This window comes from Tachyglossus aculeatus, chromosome 8, assembly GCF_015852505.1.
Source record: "Tachyglossus aculeatus isolate mTacAcu1 chromosome 8, mTacAcu1.pri, whole genome shotgun sequence".
In the NCBI taxonomy this organism is placed as follows: Eukaryota; Metazoa; Chordata; class Mammalia; order Monotremata; family Tachyglossidae; genus Tachyglossus; species Tachyglossus aculeatus.
In genome coordinates, this window is record NC_052073.1 from 7,692,638 (window position 1) to 7,710,848 (window position 18,211).

Below are 18,211 nucleotides of genomic sequence, written 5' to 3' on the forward strand. Positions count from 1 at the left end.
AGTCGGCCTTCATATAATTTTGGAGCAAAAATTTGGATTTATCGAAGGTTCAGCTTTTTTCAAAAGACCCGTGAAAAATATCAGCTTCTTTGCTGACCTCTCTGCCTCCCGTCTCTTCCCCACTTCAGTCCACCCGCTGCTCAGATCATTATATAAAAAAAAAATGTTCAGTCCATGACTCTCCACTCTTCAAGCCTCCGGTGGTTGCCCATCCACCTCCACATCAAACAGAAACTCTTTCCATTGACTTTCAAACACTCCATCAACTCACCACCTCAGATTGTACTTCACCGAATTCCCCTGATTTCCTAATACAATCCGCCTCACACACTTCACTCTTCTAATAACACCAACCTACTCACTGTACCTCAATCTCAACTATTTCACCTCCAAATTCTTGCCCACATTCTCTCTGTGGCCTGGAAAGCCCTGCCCCTTCATATCCGACAAACTCCTACTCTTCCCACCTTTAAAGCCTTCCTAAAATCACAATTCCTCTCCGAAGCCTTCTCCAACTAAGCCCTCATTTCCCCAACTCCCTCTCTATTCTATGTTGTCTATGAACTTGGATCTTTTCCCTTTAAGCGCTTGATATTCACCCCACCCTCAGCCCCACAGTACTTACATACATATCCATAATTTATTTTTATGTTCGTCCGCCCCTCCAGACCGTAAGCTCCTTGAGGAAAATGTCTACCAACTCGGTTGTATTGTACTCTCCCCAGCACTTAGCGCAGTGCTCGGCACACAGTAAGCACTCAATAAATATGGATTGATTGATTGATAGAATTAATAGAGTTGGGACATAAATCAAGAGAGCCCAGAGACACAGATTACTGTCCCATCTCTATCACTGGCCTCCTGTGTGACACTGGACCAATCAGCTTCTCTGGGCCTCAGTTCCTCAATCAATCAATCAACCATTTTATTTGATTTTATTTTTTATGGTATTCGTTAAGCACTTACTATGCTCCTGGCACTTTACCAAGCGCTGGTGTAAATATAAGATAAACAGGTTAGACATAGTCCATATCCCATATGGGGCTCTCAGTCTTAATCCCCATTTTACAGATGAGGTAACTGAGGCACGGAGCAGTAAATGACTTGCCCACGGTCATTTGGCAGACAAGGGGAGGAGCAGGGATTGGAACACAGGTTCTTCTGACTCGCAGGCCCGTGCTCTATGCGCTAGGCCATGCTGCTTCTCTACTGAGGCCTTACTATGTGCAGGGCACTGTACTAAGCGCTTGGGGGACTACAATATAAAGAGTTGCTATATCTGTAAAGTGAGGCTAAAGTAGATCTAGAGCCTTGTGTGGGACAGGAACTGATCATGATATCATGCGCTTAGCACATAGTAAGCATTTATTACCTGCTTATTTATTTTTATTATATAGAATACCTTATAATATAATGACATGATATGCTATTACAATATTTTATTATTAAATAACAAATATTATTACATATTAAGAGATCACCTGATCCTGAATTTGTCTCCAGAAGGTGAAGTCACCTCAGATAAGTGATAAAACACCTCCTTTCTTTATGCTGTTTAGGAGTGCAGACTTTACTACCACTCTCTGTAGCCTATTCTAGTGTTTCAGCATCCTAAACTTCAAGAAAAGCAGCTTGGAGAAGCAGTGTGGTCTAATGGACAGAGCACAGGCTTGGGAGTCGGAAGGACCTGTGTTCTAATCCTGGCTCTTCTAACTGCTTGCTGTGTGACCTTGGGCAAATCAATTCACTTCTCTGTGCCTCAGTTTCTTCAACTGTACAATGGGGATACTTGTTCTCCCTCCTACTTAGGATGGTTGCCTCATGCGGAACAGGGACTGTGTCCAACTTAATTAATCTGTACCTACCCCAGCGCTTAGAACAGTGTTTGACCCAAAGTAAGTGGTTAATGAATACCATAAAGAAAAAAAAGAAATTTTGGACTGTACTAAGCGTGTGGAAGAGTTTGACAAAGCAAGGCATACATTCCCTTCCTTCAAGGAGCTAATAATTCATAGGGGAGACCGTTTTTTTTTTTTTGACATTTAATGAAAGCTGGAGAAAGAACAAGAATCAAGCAGGAAGCAAAACAAACACGACAGAATGGAACAGCTGAAAAAAAGTGCTAAATATATAGATACACATACGATGATCCATTAATATGAAATATATACAGGTATACATACGTACAAAAGAGCATGTGCCTTAAAATACCAAAATATATCCAACTGGAAAAAAATACCCTTTCACTGTTTCTTCTCCTAGTTTGGCTTTAGAAATCTATCTCCCAATCAATCAATTGATCGTATTTCTTGAGCGCTTACTTTGTGCAGAGCCTGGGAGCGTACATAAAAGAGTTGGAAGACACGTTCCCTGCCCACAATGAGTTTACAGTCTAGAGGGGGAGGCAGACATTAATATAAATACATAAATTACAGATATGCACACAAGTGCTGTGGGGCTCAGGGTGGGGCGAATAAAGAGAGCTAATCTCAAGGAAGATTTACCCTTCTCAACTTCTTTTATTGTACTTTATTATCTTCTTAAGTCGGATATAAAATATACAGAGGTGCTTTGGCACTACAGAAAAAAGCCTAATAAATAAACTCCTGAGATAGGCTCAGGGAGAACTGATGTGCTATGATTTTCTCTCTATGCCTAGCAATTCGGTTCCCACTTTCATTGATAATTTGACTGCCTATCTCCCCCAGTAGACTTGCATGCCCTTTGCAGTCTTTTATCTTTACTACCCTCTCCCAGGCACCTAATACAGTGCTCTGCACACAGCAGATGCTCAATAAATACTTTCAAAGAGGGGACAGCGACCCCCAAGCCAAGCTGAATGTAAACCATTCTGGGGCAATGAAAGGAAAAACTACTCTCTTCTTTGCATCTTTGTGTTTTATTTGGTTGCATATATATAGAAACACACCCGGGACAAAGGAGACTCTGCTACTTAACTATCTTTTTTAAAAAAAATTTTTTAATGGTATTTGTTCATTGTTTGCTATGTGTCAAACACCATTCTAAGAGCCGGGGTAGATACAAGTGAATTAGGATGGACCCAGTTCCTTCCCCGCATGGGGATCAGTCTAAGTGGGAGGGAAAACAGGAGAACTGAGGCACAGAGAATTAAGTAATTTGCCCCAGGTCACAGAGCAAGCAATTGGCAGAGCCAGGATTAGAACCCAGGTACTCCGATTTCTAGCCCATGCTCTTTCCAATAAGCCATGCCACTTTTCCATCTTGGACTTCCAAGCGACATCACCTATAATAATAATAATAATAATAATAATAATAATAATAATAATAATAATAAACCTGGGTATTGTCTTGTATCTTATCAGGAAGCAGTGTGGCCTACTGGGAAGAACATGGCCCTGGGAGTCAGAGGACCTGGGTTCCAAACTCGCCCAAAGCACTCAGCAGGCAAGTGGTGGAGCCAAGTCACTTAAACTTCTTTCTGGCTCAGCTCCCTCATCTGCAAAATGAGGATTCAATACCTGCTTTCCGTTCTCCAAAGTGTCACAGTTGTATTTTGATTGTGAGTCCATGAGACACCTGATTATCTTGTATCTACTCCAGTGCTTAGTACAGTGCTTGACATAGAGTAAGCGCTCAACAAATACCAATTATTATTATTATCTCTAATACCAGATCATATATAGAATCAAAGCTCCGGTATGGAAGGTTATCTCTTTCCCCATGAAACCCAAATCATTTTCAGCTAATATGCAAGCAAGTAAAGCCTAGTCTGGGAAGCAATTTCAAATGAAATCTAATTTTTAGGGCTGATTTTTCCAGATGGCCCTGAATTAGCCCTAGGGGCTGACCAGGTTATATGCTAAGAAGAGATAATCCTCTCTTGCAATACAGTTCTTAACCCTGATTAAAATCCCAAAGAGAGCTAGATGCCTTATAGAATATGTAAAGTACGCAGAGCTTGCTCTGAGAAGAAATTATACCGAAATTCTTCTACTTTGGACAGTGATGACTTCAGATGAAACTCATAGTGAAATAAGCACTAAAAGAAGAACAATTAGTCCAGAGGACAGATTAGCATTCTGAACCAAGAGGTGTTAATTACCCTGGTAATTAGATTAATCTCCACCTTCCAGGTCAGATCACTCCAACCAGAAACTTTAACCCTCAAGGAGGCTGCCCAGTACCTCCTGGAGAAGATCCTACTGGAAAGAGCATGGGCCTGGGACGGAGAGGACCTGGATCCTAATCCTGACTCCACCACACAGCTGCTATGTGACCTTAGGCAAGTCACTTCTCTGCGCCTCAGTTCCCTCATCTGTAAAATGAGAATTCAATACCTGCTCTCCCTCCTACTTAGACTATGAGCCCCACCTGGGACCTAATTATCTTGTATCTACCCCGGCGCTTAGTACAGTGACTGGCACATAGTGTTGTAACAAATACCACTATTGTTATTATTAAACCCTACCCATTTATTCAGGTCCAAGCAGGGAAGTATCGGGGAATGTTATTCCGACAACCGGATTGTGCGTCGGATCCCGACGTTGGAACAAACTTGTGGTTATATGTATATATGTTTGTACATATTTATTACTCTATTTATTTATTTATTTTACTTGTACATAGCTATTCTATTTATTTTATTTTGTTAGTATGTTTGGTTTTGTTCTCTGTCTCCCCCTTTTAGACTGTGAGCCCACTGTTGGGTAGGGACTGTCTCTGTATGTTGCCAATTTGTACTTCCCAGGCGCTTAGTACAGTGCTCTGCACATAGTAAGCGCTCAATAAATACGATTGATGATGATGATGATGGTTAGGCGTGTCTGCGTGTGGGGCATCGGACATGGTAAGGACAGGCACACGTTTTCCTTACTGTGGGGTCTTCCATGAACCGGATTCCCAGAATCACTCTGACTTCTTCGGTAGCACTCCAGGCTGCTCCTCTTCTGAATAGCATCCCCAACACCGACTTCTAATAATTTCCGAATACCCCCTGGGTCTGATCGGATTGTCTTGTTTCTATCTCAGCTCTTAGCCCAGTGCTTGGTGCATAATAAGGGCCTCAAAAATGCCACAATAACGATGTTGGCACTACCATCATTTCATCCCTGTACTACAAAACAACTTCCCTTAGCCTCAGGGTTTTTTTGAGGTGGCAGGGTTGAGGGTTTGGGGGGCACTTTTTCAAGTGATATTTGTTAAATGTTGACTGTACTAAGCACTGCGGTAGACAACAAGCTAACCAGGTTGGACACAGTCCATGTCCCGCATGGGGCTCACCGTTTTCATCCCCATTTTACAGATGAGGGAACTGGGGCTCAGAGAAGTTAACTGACTTGCTTAAGGTCACCCAGCAGACAAGTAGCGGAGCGGGCATTAGAACCCAGATCCTTGTGGCCCTCAGGCCTGTGCTCCATCCACTAGGCCACGCTGCTTCTCTGGCCGTTCTAGCTGCTTCCTCGGGCGGTTTCCAGAATTTAATAACTGCCTTTATGACACAGAAGTCAACTCTCCATCCTCATAGATCTGGACCACTCCAACTAAATCCTGCTCCTCCTGGTACCGCTCCTTCAGCAATGCAGGAGGGTTTCCTAAGCTCCCACCACCAACGTAATTTCCACCAACTGTTGTTTTAACCTGGTCCGCTTCTGCATCTCCCCACCCTGAGGTCTTCCGCACCACTCACCTGTGTTCTTGTCGATGAAGTCCATGGACTCCTCGCTCGCGCTGAAATGACTAGACGTGGCCTTCTTCTCCGCGTCTTGCTCGGCGTCCGACCCGGTGTGAACTGAGGAGTTCGTGCTCATCGGGGAGCGGGGCATGTCTGTCAGAGAAATCCTTCGGCCTGTGCCGCTGCTCAGCAGGGGTTTGCTCATTAAGATTTTGGGGGACGCCGTCATGTCAAAGTTCAGCTTGATTTTCTCCTGTTTGTCGGTCTTTGCCATGCCGGCCCCCGGGTTGGCGGGATCTAGTAACATTTGGTACTGGTTGTTAGGCGTGTATGGCGTCCGGAAAGGGGCGTAGTTAAAGACTCCAAACTTCCTGCGAATGTTCTCGACGTAAACCTCCATCTCTTGCATTGCACTGTTGAAGATGCTTTTTGTCTTTTTCACAGAAAAAGGAATTTCTTTTGACATGAGGTAGCAATTATTTATTGGAACCCAGGCCCTGTTCAGGCAAAACACAGCGAGAAAAGGGAGAAGAGATAAAGTTTGAACTCATGGACTCCTTTCCAAGATTATTTTTAAGACCACTTAGATGAACCTACGCAGCACACAAGAATTGCAAGCAATGTTTTTTTCACAAATAGCTTAGCCAGCATAAATGGACCATTTTCAGGACAGATTAGTTTGAGGCAAAGAACAACATAATCGGTAATACTGGGAGAACTTCCAAGTTTTAAGACTTGATTTGAGGAGATGTTAAGTCCATTCAGAAAGAACAGAGGAGTCAGAGGACCTAGGTTCTAATCCCAGCTCTTCCACTTGTCTGCTGTGTGACCTTGGGCAAGTCACTTAACTTCTCTGTTTGTTTGTTTTACAGTATTTGTTAAGCTACTACTATGGAGAAGCAGCGTGGCTCAGTGGAAAGAGCCCGGGCTTTGGAGTCCGATCCCGGCTCGCCAACTGTCAGCTGTGTGACTTTGGGCAAGTCACTTAACTTCTCTGGGCCTCAATTACCTCATCTGTAAAATGGGGATTAAGACTGTGAGCCCCCCGTGGGACAACCTGATCATCTTGTAGCCTCTCCAGAGCTTAGAACAGTGCTTTGCACATAGTAAGCGCTTAATAAATGCCATTATTATTATTATGTGTCAAGCACTGCTCTAAACAGTAGAGTAAATACAAGTTTATCAGGTTGGACACTGTTACTGTCCCATATGGGGCTCTCAGTCTAAATTGGAGGGAGTAGGATTTAATCCGCAATTTTAGAGTTGAGAAAACTGAGGCACAAAGAAGTTAAGTGATTTGCCCAAGGTCACCCAGCAAGCAATTGGCAGAGCCGGGATTAGAACCCATGACCTCTGACTCCCAAGCCTGTGCTCTTTTCCACTGAGTCATGCTGCTCTCTATGGACTAGGCAAACAATAAGCAAACACCAGAGTGTACACGAATGCGAATTTTTCTACCTAGAGCCTAGAACAGTGCATGGCACCCACTAAGTGCTTAACAAGCACCATGTTTATAGCTATTACTAATGATTCACTTTGGGAATCATAAATTCCTAGCCATAGAATACACTTAACTGCAGGTTAATTATACTTAACTGTGGGTTAAACCTTCAAAGACAAAGATATGGCCTATATACAAAGATTCCTTGGTTTAGCAAGATTTTAAAGAGCTGTTGAATTGTGCTACCACTAGTCATACAATGATTTTTGTCTTTATTTTGTGTCTTGTCCATTTGTTTTTATCTATTATTACTGGCAGAATTATTGCTATTACTAAATGGGCTTCCATCTGATGGCCGCCAATTGGATGCCTATTCCACCTATCCACTCTGATGACAAACTACTGTAAAAAATTAAGGTAAGCACACCTGCCCTGCTACGTAAACTGAGCGGGTTTTCTCCTAGAGTTTATAAGCCAACAGAATGAAAATGCCGTTACAGCTGAGGAAGCATCTTGCAATGAGAAGCATCAAGGCTTAGAAGATAAAGGACTCAAAGGGACCTGAGTTCTAATCCTGGCTCTGCTACATGTCTGCTGGATGACCGTGGGCAAGTCACTTTACTTCTCCGTGCCTCAGTGACCTCACCTGTAAAATGGGGATTAGGACTGTGAGCCCCACTTGTGACAGGCACTGTGTCCAACCTAAATTGTATCTACCCCAGCACTCAGAACAGTACTTGGCACATAATAAGCACTTAACAAGTACCATTATTATTATTATTATTATTATTATTATTATTATTATTATTATTATTATTATAGGGACTGGATGGATCTGTGACCTTTGGACATGTGATATTCACCCCACCCCTAACCCAACAGCACTTGGGTACAGATCTTTAAATGATAAAGCGCTTAGTACAGTGCTCTGCACATAGTAAGCACTCAATAAATACGATTGATTGATTGATAAATTATAAATTATTTATTTATATTAATGTCTGTCTCCTCCTCTAGACTGTAAGCTCAGTATGGGCAGGGAATGATTGATTGGATGATTCATAATCCACATTTTTGAACTGCAGTTTGGGCCAACCCAACCCTCATAATAATGGTGGTATTTGTTAAGCGCTTACTATGTGCCAAGCCCTGGTGCAGATACATGATAATCAATCAGGTTGGACTTATCCCTGTCCCACATGGGGCTCATAGTCTTAACAATAATCCATTTGAGCATGTCTGGAAAAGACAAAGTCTGGATATCGAAAAACTACGCTGGCAATCAGTCAATCAATGGTATTTATTGAGCGCTTACTATTGCAGTGCACTGTTCTAAGCAGTTGGGAGACTACGATACAACAGAATTAGCAGACACGTTCCCTGCCCATAATGAGCTGATAGTCTAGAGACAGCTGCCAGGAAAACTATTTTTTTAAAAGCTACCAGGTGCTAATTATATCAGGATTAAAATGCTGTAGTATTCATCATCTAATAATAATTATTATAATCGTGGTAATTGTTAAGCGCCTGCCATGTGCCATGCACCATTCTAAGCTCTGGGGTAGATGCAACAAATCAGGTTGAACACAGTCCCCGTCCCTTAGGGGCTCATCTATGATTTGTTTATACAGAACAATAAGCACCTTGCATACAATATTACCACAGTGTGGCTTAGTGGCTAGAGCACGAGCCTAGGAGTCAGAAAGACCTGGGTTCTAATCCCAACTCCACCATGTCTGCTGTGTAAGCTTGGGCAAGTCACTTCACTTCGCTGGGCCTCAGTTCCCTCATCTGTAAAATGGAGATTAAGACTATGAGCCCCATGTGGGACAGGGATGGTGTCCAATCTATCCTAATGCTTAGAACTGTGCTTGGCACATAGCTAGTGTTTAACAAGAACCATTATTATTAGGAAAAACAAACAAGGGACAGGGACTGTGTCCAATCCGACTTGCTTGTATTCACCCCAGCGCTTAGTACAATGCCTGGCACACAGTAAGCACTTAAATACCACAATTATTATTATTATTATTAAAGGGATTTTAATTTAACAGCGCTAGAGGAACTGCTGATTCCCATTTAACTCTCACCTGTCATGTTGTCCAAAGAAGCGGGCGTCCACTTGTCCGTCTTTATCCCTTAGTGCTTTAGCAGGCCAGAATGGGAATCCTTTTAATTTCGCCCAGACCAAAGGGTGTGGATTGCTCTAGAGAGAGGTACGGTTTTGTCATTTGAAAGAGAGAAATATTTAGAGCTTGACGCACAATTACCGATTCATAGGGTGGCTGGTAAGTAACATGTCTTCTTGAGTCAGTACCGTAGGCTCCCCTGAGGTGACTTTGAGTTTTCTAGATCGGACTCCCAAACTCGCCCATCCCAAGTCTCTGACGAGACCCGAGAGTGCCCAAAAAGGGGATTCGCTGAAGCCTGGCCCTTCACATTCCTCTCCCCGCTTCTGCAACCCAAAACCTCTGTCCTCGACACTCAAAATGAAAGGCTGGCATCTCTAGTTAGTGCCAATACTTAATCTGAGCACTGCTTTCACTTCTAGACTGTAAGCTCATTGTGGGCGGGGAATGTGTCTGTTATATTGTTCTACTGTACTCTCCCAAGCACCTAGTACAGTGCTCGGCACACAGAATGCACTCGATAAATACAACTGACTGACTGTCTGTCATTTCCACATAGAAACCAGGGCCCAGGTTTACTTCAAAGCCGAGAACTCACTTTGACTAGGCGGCTGAGTACTAACGAAGGCAATAGATCACGATGTTGATATGCAATTTCTAAGCTCGTTATGCATTAATCTTGAAAAAATAAATAAAGGCTCCAGTCGGTATTTCTACCTACAAAGCAAGCATGGCTCAGGCCAAAACCTAACCTATTTTTTGTGGGGGAGGGATTAGCGGATGGCGGGGAGACGTGGTCTAGAAAACCACCACGTAAGTAAGTAAGGTCTTACTTACACAAGGCTCACAAAACCAGTTCTCTCGTTTTTGGCAAGCAGCTAGATAACATTCTGGACATACTTCGATTTCATTCATCTGTGAAGAAAAAGAGCAGGCTAGAAGATGGAGCGATTTCAAGGGGGACTTCATAAGGAAATTTAGCAGGCAGAATGCGTTGAGCAGAATGCACCTGAACATGTGACTTTGGGGCATTTGATAGTCTCACCTCCCCACTTACGTACACATCTATAAATTACATATTACAAATTATTCGTTTATATTAATGTCTGTCCACCCGTTGCTGTGAGCAGAGGACGTGTCTGCCAACTCTGTTGTAGTGTACTGTCCCAGGTGCTTAGCTCAGTGCTATGCACAGTCTTGTCTTACGCTGTCGAGTCATCTCTGACCCATAGCGATTCCATGGACACATCTCTCCATGGACACATCACATGGACAACCTGATCACCTTGTAACCTCCCCAGCGCTTAGAACAGTGCTTTGCACATAGTAAGCGCTTAATAAATGCCATCATTATTATTATCTCTCCCAGAACGCCCACACTCTCCATCTGCAGTCGTTCTGGTATTGTACCCATAGAGTTTTTTTGGTCAAAATCTGGAAGTGGTGAACATCACCTTCTTCCATGTTGTAAACTCAAGTCTCCGCCCTCAACTCTCTCACGCGGCTGCTGCCCAGCACGGGTGAGTTTTGACTTGTAATAGACGGCCTGTCACTCGCTAGCCACTGCCCAAGCTAGGGATGGAATGGGGAGGCCTCTGCTTGACTCTCCCTCCCATAGCAGAGACTGGGAGAGTACTAAAAACTCCACAGGTAATCCTGAGAGGGGACTACACACTTAATAAATTCAATTGATGAGGATGATGATGATTGATGCTTGCTGTGGGCAGGGAATGTGTCTGTTTATTGTTACATCGTACTCTCCCAAGTACTTAGTACAACGCTTTGCATACAGTTAAGTGCTCAGTAAATACAACTGAATGAGTGAATGAATGAGGATTGTGTCTCTGCACAGATTTCTAGCCACCCACTGAGGCTGACTGGATCTCAGGATGGTTGGCAAGTCCCAGGGTGCAGATTGAGACTCCCAGGGTGCAGATTGAGACTAGGGTGGACCACGGAGAGGCCAAAGGGGAATTTCTCTCGACGGGTCTGGTGACTAGCTCTGCAGAAGATCCGATGGTTCTAAAACCCTCCTGAAGCTTCAGCTCCTACAGAGACTGGACCCAAACTAGTCTCCATGAGTCCAAGCTGGTCATCTTGGTAAATTCTATTTTTTTTGTATTTTTTTAATGGTTTTTGTTAATCACTTAATATGTGCCAGGCACTATACTAACCACTGGAGTAGAGATGAGTTTATCAGATTGGACACGGTCCGTGTCCCACATGGGACACCCAGTCTTCGTCCCCATGTTACAGATGAGGTAACTGAGGCACAGAGAAGTGAACTGACTTGGCCAAGATCACGTGGCACACAGCTGGCGGAGCTGGGATTGGAATCCAGGCCCTTCTGACTCCCAATCTTGTGCCCTATCCCCTAAATCATGCTGCTTCTCTACAATCCCAGAAAATCCGAGGGATCCAGTGTCCCCGGGGAACCAATCTTGTCTGCAGAAAAGATGACCCAATGGCTCCTTCCAGGCCCTATATAGTTTCAGCAGAAGAGGCACTTCTGATATATCAAGTGATATTTATTGAATGCTGACTGTGTGCAGAGTACTGTATTATTCATTCATTCAATCGTATTTATTGCGCACTTACTGTGTGCAGAGCACTGCACTAAGTGCTTGGAAAGTACAATTCAGCAACAAAGAGAGACAATCCCTGCCCACAGTGGGCTCACAGTCTAGAAGGGGGGAGACAGGCATCAAAACAAGTAAACAGGCATCAATAGCATCAATATAAATAGAATTATAGATATATACACATCTAAACAAGTAAACAGGCATTAGTGTTCTCCCCCAATAACTTAGTACAGTCCTCTACGCACAGTAGGCACTCAATAAATACCACTGATTGATTGAGAAAGTACAATATTGTTGGTAGACACCACCTGGAGGTTCCTCTAGACTGTACACTCAATGTGGGTAGGGAATCTGTCTAATACTGTTACACTGTACTCTCCCAAGCACTTAGTACTTAGTAGATGATTAGTCCCTTCTAGACTGTGAGCCTGTTGTCAGGTAGGGACTGTCTCTATGTGTTGACAACTTGTACTTTCCAAGTGCTTAGTACAGTGCTCTGTACACAGTAAGCACTCAATAAATACAATTGAATGAATGAATGAATGAATGAATTATGGTATACTATATGCTAAGCACTGCTGTAAGCACTTGGGTAGATACAGCGTAATCAGGTTGTCCCACGTGGGGCACACACTTTTAAACCCCGTTTTACAGATGAGGTGACGGGGCAGAGAGAAGTTAATTGACTTCCCCCAGATCACACAGCAGACAAGTGAAGGAGCCGGGATTAGAAACCACGTCCTCTGACTCCCAAACCCGTGCTCTTCCCACTAAGCCACGCTGCTTCCTTAGTGCATTAGTGCAGGATATTACCCCTACTGGGTCTCAAATCCCTCCCCAAATCCCCTCTTGGCTCATTATCAAAATTTTCCAGTTCAGTCAGTTGATCAGTGGCATTTACCGAGCGCTTCCTTTGGGCAGAGCACTGTACTAAGCATTTGGGAGAGTAGTACGGTTCAGTTTCCCCTCTTCCTCCGCATGCATCCAACCAATCCTTCAGGACTTCGGAACACCGCTAACATTATACGGAGGACTCCCCTCAACCCAAACGACCGTGTGTGTAAGGTGACAAATCTAGAAAAAATGATCTAGCTCGGGATTAGGCTCAGAAAGATCCTAGGGTCACGCGTACCCCCGCCACAGTCAAAACTAGATGCAGTTGGTTCAACGAGAGACGTACCTCATGTTCACAGATTTTAATTATTACTTTTGCCGTTTGTGTCAATTTGTGATTTCCTGAGGATACAAGATGACAGCATGATTAATTAAAACGGATTTTGTCTATAAAAAAGGGCCGAAGCTTCTTCGTGGAGTGGGGTGGCTAATCTCTCTCCCCCTAGCAACCCAGAGGAATCGGGGATAAGCGTACCCCACTTTCCTCATCTGTCCAACAGTCTATCCATGACTTCCTGTCTTTCCAAAATGTTTTAGGAATCAACACTAGGAAAGGTAAATACAGCTGGATTACTCTTCCCTAGCACTAACCTGGAACTCTCCATCTGGGACAATCTTTCAGGGAGCGAATTAAGGTGCAGTGCAACTTTAGACCGTAAAACTGAACTGTAAACTCCTTGTAGGCAGCCCAACCAACTTCGTTACAGTGTACTCTCCCAAGTAGTTAGTACAGTGCTCTGCACACAGTAAGTGCTCAATAATTAACGGATTTAGTGCCAATCCTGTTCTCCTGAGGTGAACTGTGGAATGCATATAAACTGGTTGTGAGTCCCGCTCCTGAATATAAGTTCCACAGTTTAAAGCTATCTCTTCCACAGAGGTGACACGTATTTCAGCTCCGCTCTGGATAGAGATGGGACTTACCCCTCCCGCCCCTACCCAAAGCACACATTCTATTTACTTGGGCACCAGAATGGCTAATGTGACAGCGTATCGGTTCTCTACTCAAATATCTAAAACTAAAACAACCCAATCTCATTTTTAAATACTTCTCGACGGAGCACGTTCGACTTCAGACAGACACTAACCCCCGTTGTAAATGATGCAGTTGTGCAAAATCCATTTGGCATCGGCCAAAAAAGCTTCAGTGCAACCATACATTTTCTTTTTAACATTCTGAAAAGGAAAAAACAGCATCAATCTCTCTGGAAACAGCACAGATGCACTGCGGTTTTCCTCCCTTTCCCCCCTCCCCCTGTGTGTTTCTGTGTGAAGGACTCGTTGCTCTAATTAATTGCACAGCTGCTGGTAAATATTTTTTTAAAATCTGCATCTGTATTCCAATGAGAAGGTGTCAGTCCATTTCTGTTCCTCATTGCCTGAGATGCTCTTGTTTTGGAAAAGGAAAAATGAGGCTGTCTTGTCAGAAGGGACTTTGTGAAGTATTTTACTAATCGCATGAAATAGGTGCAGTTAGCAAGCAAGCAGAAAAGCACCCTAAAATTCATTTCATTTTCTGTTTGGGGGAAGCTAATGTGCAGAAATTTGTCCGCTGCCCCTGTGGAGGTTGGAATGTGTGCATCTGTGTTATGTGCATGTGTGCACACATCCATGGTCAAAGGAAGCGGTTGGCTCTTCTCTCTTTATTTGATCCCCTTGTCCCTCTGACATTTGGCTCTAGTGCACTTAACAATATATCACTATTCTTCTAGACTGTAAGCTCATAGTGGGCAGGGACTGTGTTATTGTTATATTATACTCTCCCGAGTCTTAGTACAGTGCTCTGCACTCATTAAGTGCTCAATAAATACGGATGAATGAGTGAATGAATCTCTAGACTGGATGCTCTTTGTGGTCAGGGAATATGTCCACCAATTCTGCTATACTGTATTCTCCCAAGCGCTCCGCACACGGTAAACGCTCGATAAATACGACCGAATAACTGACGTGGTCGGCGATCCCGGCCGAGAACCAACCTTTTCTAACGTACAAAGATCCATTGGATGAAAGATGTATTCTGCATAATCTGGGTGCTGATCCAGTGACACTGGTTTTTGAAATGGCTCTGTCTGGAGGAAAGAAAAGATAAAAAGGGAAAACATCACTGCTCTACTACTGCTTCATGAGCCTGAATTGTGAGGTTTCGCCCCACTCCTCCTTCCTGGGACATCTACTTAGAACAGAATGTACTGAAAGAGCATGATTTAATAAGGAATAAAGCCAGATTACCTCTGGAAGAAGCATATACTTCCCTCTGCTGATTTTGCTTTATCTTCTCTAATTATGGGGCCCAAAGGCTGTGCTGCTTCCTGAATAAAGGACCCCTCCTCTGCTCTATGGAGATGATGGGACCCACAGTTTTCGAAGCGGCATTGCAAGGTCCAGGAAGGCAGGTATGGTGTCTTCTATCTATTGTCTTCTCGCAAGCACCTAGTACAGTGCTCTGAACACACTAGGCACTCAATAAATACCACAGATGAACTGACTGCATCCTCCCCTCTACCTTCAGAGGGATTTGCTCTCTAGAGCCAGACTTACCTGGGGAAGAAATTGCTTCCTAGAACCCGCTGTTTAAATGGCCGCAATAATGATCACCATCATTATTATTGTCCTGGCATTTGTTAAGCAATTAACTCTGTGCCAACTACAAGTGCTGGGATAAATAGAGCCGCATGGCTTAGCGGAAAGAGCCCGGGCCAGGGTATTAGAGGACCTGGGTTCTAATCCAGGCTCTGCCACCTGATTGCTGTGTGACTTTGGGCAAGGCACTTATTTTTTCTGTGCCTCAGTTACTTCATCGGTAAAATGAGAGGGTGGGGATGGTTAATACCTGTTCTTCCTCCTACTTAGACTGTGAACCCCACAGGGTACTGTGTCTGCCCTGATTAACCTGTATCTACCCCAGCATTTAAAACAATACTTGACACAAAGTAAGCACTTGACAAATACCATTTAAAAAAAGATTATTCTCAGCCATGCTACCTTGAAGCTTCCTTGTCTCCCAAACACCAAACGACCCACTACTTCATGGCAGAGCTCAATTACCCATAGTCCGATTCTGTCCTCCCATGGCAAGGGATTGAAGTCACAACCAGTTCCAGCCGTTGCCTGGAACCTAAGGCCTACAAAGGGTGAATAAAATGCAAACCAACACCATGACACCCTTTTAACCCCCTACTGCTGGGAGCTGTTTTTCTTACCCCTGGCTGCTTCATTTTCTGTAGTGCAAACTTGAGCAGGTAGGATAACTGTTCAATGGTGAGCATTGTCATAGCTTTGCTCTGCGTCTCGATGCATTCTGCTACAGTAATTTTCTAAAAAGTAAAGATTACACAGATGTTCAATTAGCAAGACACGTTCACACCAATTTTGCCACGATTTTCGGTATCTTTTCAGTAACTGCACATCCACAGAAAACGCTGGCACATCTTGCCCCTTCTGCCAGTGGCGGGTTTCGACGTCGCATCTCCAAGATTCGGAGTGACGGCGATAACCTCGACGGGAGGTGACGGGGCTGTCAGGTAACGACAGCCAATCGAAGAGGTTGCATCTGGATAACGAAGGTCACTTCTACCACCAAGACGACTGCAACTCAGACCCTACTCAAGTAACCACTTTGTACTCTGTAAGGCTTCACCGTCCAGATCTTCCTTTTAATTTGGAAGACCAACGGAGAAGGTTGGATGGGGAAGAGCCAACCGGAGTCTTCTGATTTTCCCTTGGCTTCAGGACTGGGTTTAGGATGAACATCATCCTTATGGGTCTCCTTGGAGAGACGGAGAGTTGCAAATGATTTGCCCTCAACTTCTATTTGCCAGGAGGGCTTGGTAGTCTGGGCATTAAGCTGTTCACTCCAGTCACTGACGAAAGGAAACACTACCTCAGAAGCTGTTCATTTTCTGCCAAGGATTGTCGGTGGCGACTCATTTCTCCTCATTCATCAACAGAGAGGGGCCACTTGAGAAGGCGGGGAGCTGCATGGCAGCGCGATAATACCATCATTCTTGAGGCGCGAAGCTCTCTGTCTCCTTTCTTGCGTGTTTCAGACAACAAAACCTACAGACTTCCTGATGGAATCTCTAAACTACAAGGAGGCGTGCAACAGAGTGAAAAGGCTGAGCCTGGCTGCCTGGACTAGTGGATAGAGCACGTGCCTGGTACTCAGGAGGAGCTGGGTTCTAATCCCGGCTCCGCTACCTGTCTGCTGTGTGACCTTGGGCAAGCCACTTTGCTTCTCTGTGCCTCAGTTACCTCATCTGTAAAATAGGGATGAAGACGGTGAACCCCACGTGGGACAACCTGATTACCTTGTATCTACCCCAGCACTCAGAACAGTGCTTGGCACATAGTAAGCGCTTAACAAATACCATCATTATTATTATCATTCTCTGGGTCTCAGCTACCTCATCTGTAGACTGTGAGCCCCATGCGGGAAACAGACTGTGTCCAATCTGATTACCTCGTAACCTATCTATCCCAGCACTTAGAACAGTGCCTTGCATGTAGTAAGTGTTTAAATACCATTAAAAAATAAATAAAAAAGGTAGACGCTGGGCAGCAGTAGGGAAGACTGTCTACGAGGACACAAACTACCTCAGCCTCAGTTGAAGGAATATAGTTTTCTCTTCTACCAATGGTCCGCCTCTGCCACTTCCCTGCTGTGTGACCTTGGGCAGGTCGCGTCACTTCTCTGCGCCTGTTTCCTCAACTGTAAAATGGGGGTTCACCACCTGTTCTCCCTCCTACTCAGACTTGAGCTCCATGTGGGACAAGGACTGTGCTTCACCTGTCTCCATGTGTTGTTTTGTTGTCTATCTCCCCCTTCTAGACTGTGAGCCCGTTGTTGGGTAGGGACCGTCTCTGTATGTTGCCGACTTGTACTTCCCAAGTGCTCTGCACACAGTAAGCGCTCAATAAATACAATTGAATGAATGAATGACCTGATTATCTTGTATCTGCACCAGTGCTTGGTAGAGCGCTTTAACAAATACCACAATTATCAGATCAGCTTACAGTTCAGTCCTTGATCCCCTGAGGATTCTGGGATCCTCAGAGAACACAACTGGTGACAATAGGAAGCATCTTTGCCCTCTTGATGGGGAGAAAGTGGTTCCAAATTTTCTCCGGGTTGAATCTTGCTACCTTTATTCCCACCCCTGGGGCTCCACATTTTAAAGGGCCCTTGGGAAGGCTGGAGGGTGACCCAGATAGCAGTCATTCATTCATTCAATTGTATTTACTGAGCACTGTACTAAGTGCTTGGAAAGAACAATTTGGCAACAGATAGAGACAATTCCTACCCAACAACGGGCTCACAGTCCATAAAAATGACAGATACGGACATAAGTGCTGTGGGGTGGGGAGAGATGGGAAGAGCAAAGGGAGCGGGATCCCAGGGGGTGTGAGAGATGGAGGGAACAAGTCAGGGTGACCCAGAACTCACAGCAAATAGCTGCCTGACCTAGAAAATGGCCCGTCTTTACTCTTTACACCAACTGTCCTTCATTCACTC

General features: G+C 44.3%; 1 protein-coding gene across 11 annotated transcripts in view; it reads right to left on the minus strand.

Moving 5' to 3' along the window:
* Window positions 1-18,211, minus strand: part of ZMYND8 (zinc finger MYND-type containing 8) — a 132,112-nt gene that overhangs the window by 56,956 nt on the left and 56,945 nt on the right. For all 11 annotated transcript variants that reach the window (XM_038749920.1, XM_038749924.1, XM_038749921.1 and 8 more), the window contains exons 5-11: window positions 15,900-16,013; window positions 14,676-14,768; window positions 13,788-13,875; window positions 12,986-13,041; window positions 10,061-10,138; window positions 9,185-9,300; window positions 5,669-6,150 (exon numbers count right to left, since the gene is read on the minus strand). In XM_038749920.1, the coding sequence (XP_038605848.1) occupies window positions 5,669-6,150; window positions 9,185-9,300; window positions 10,061-10,138; window positions 12,986-13,041; window positions 13,788-13,875; window positions 14,676-14,768; window positions 15,900-16,013 (1,027 nt within the window). The remainder of the gene's footprint in view (window positions 1-5,668; window positions 6,151-9,184; window positions 9,301-10,060; window positions 10,139-12,985; window positions 13,042-13,787; window positions 13,876-14,675; window positions 14,769-15,899; window positions 16,014-18,211) is intronic.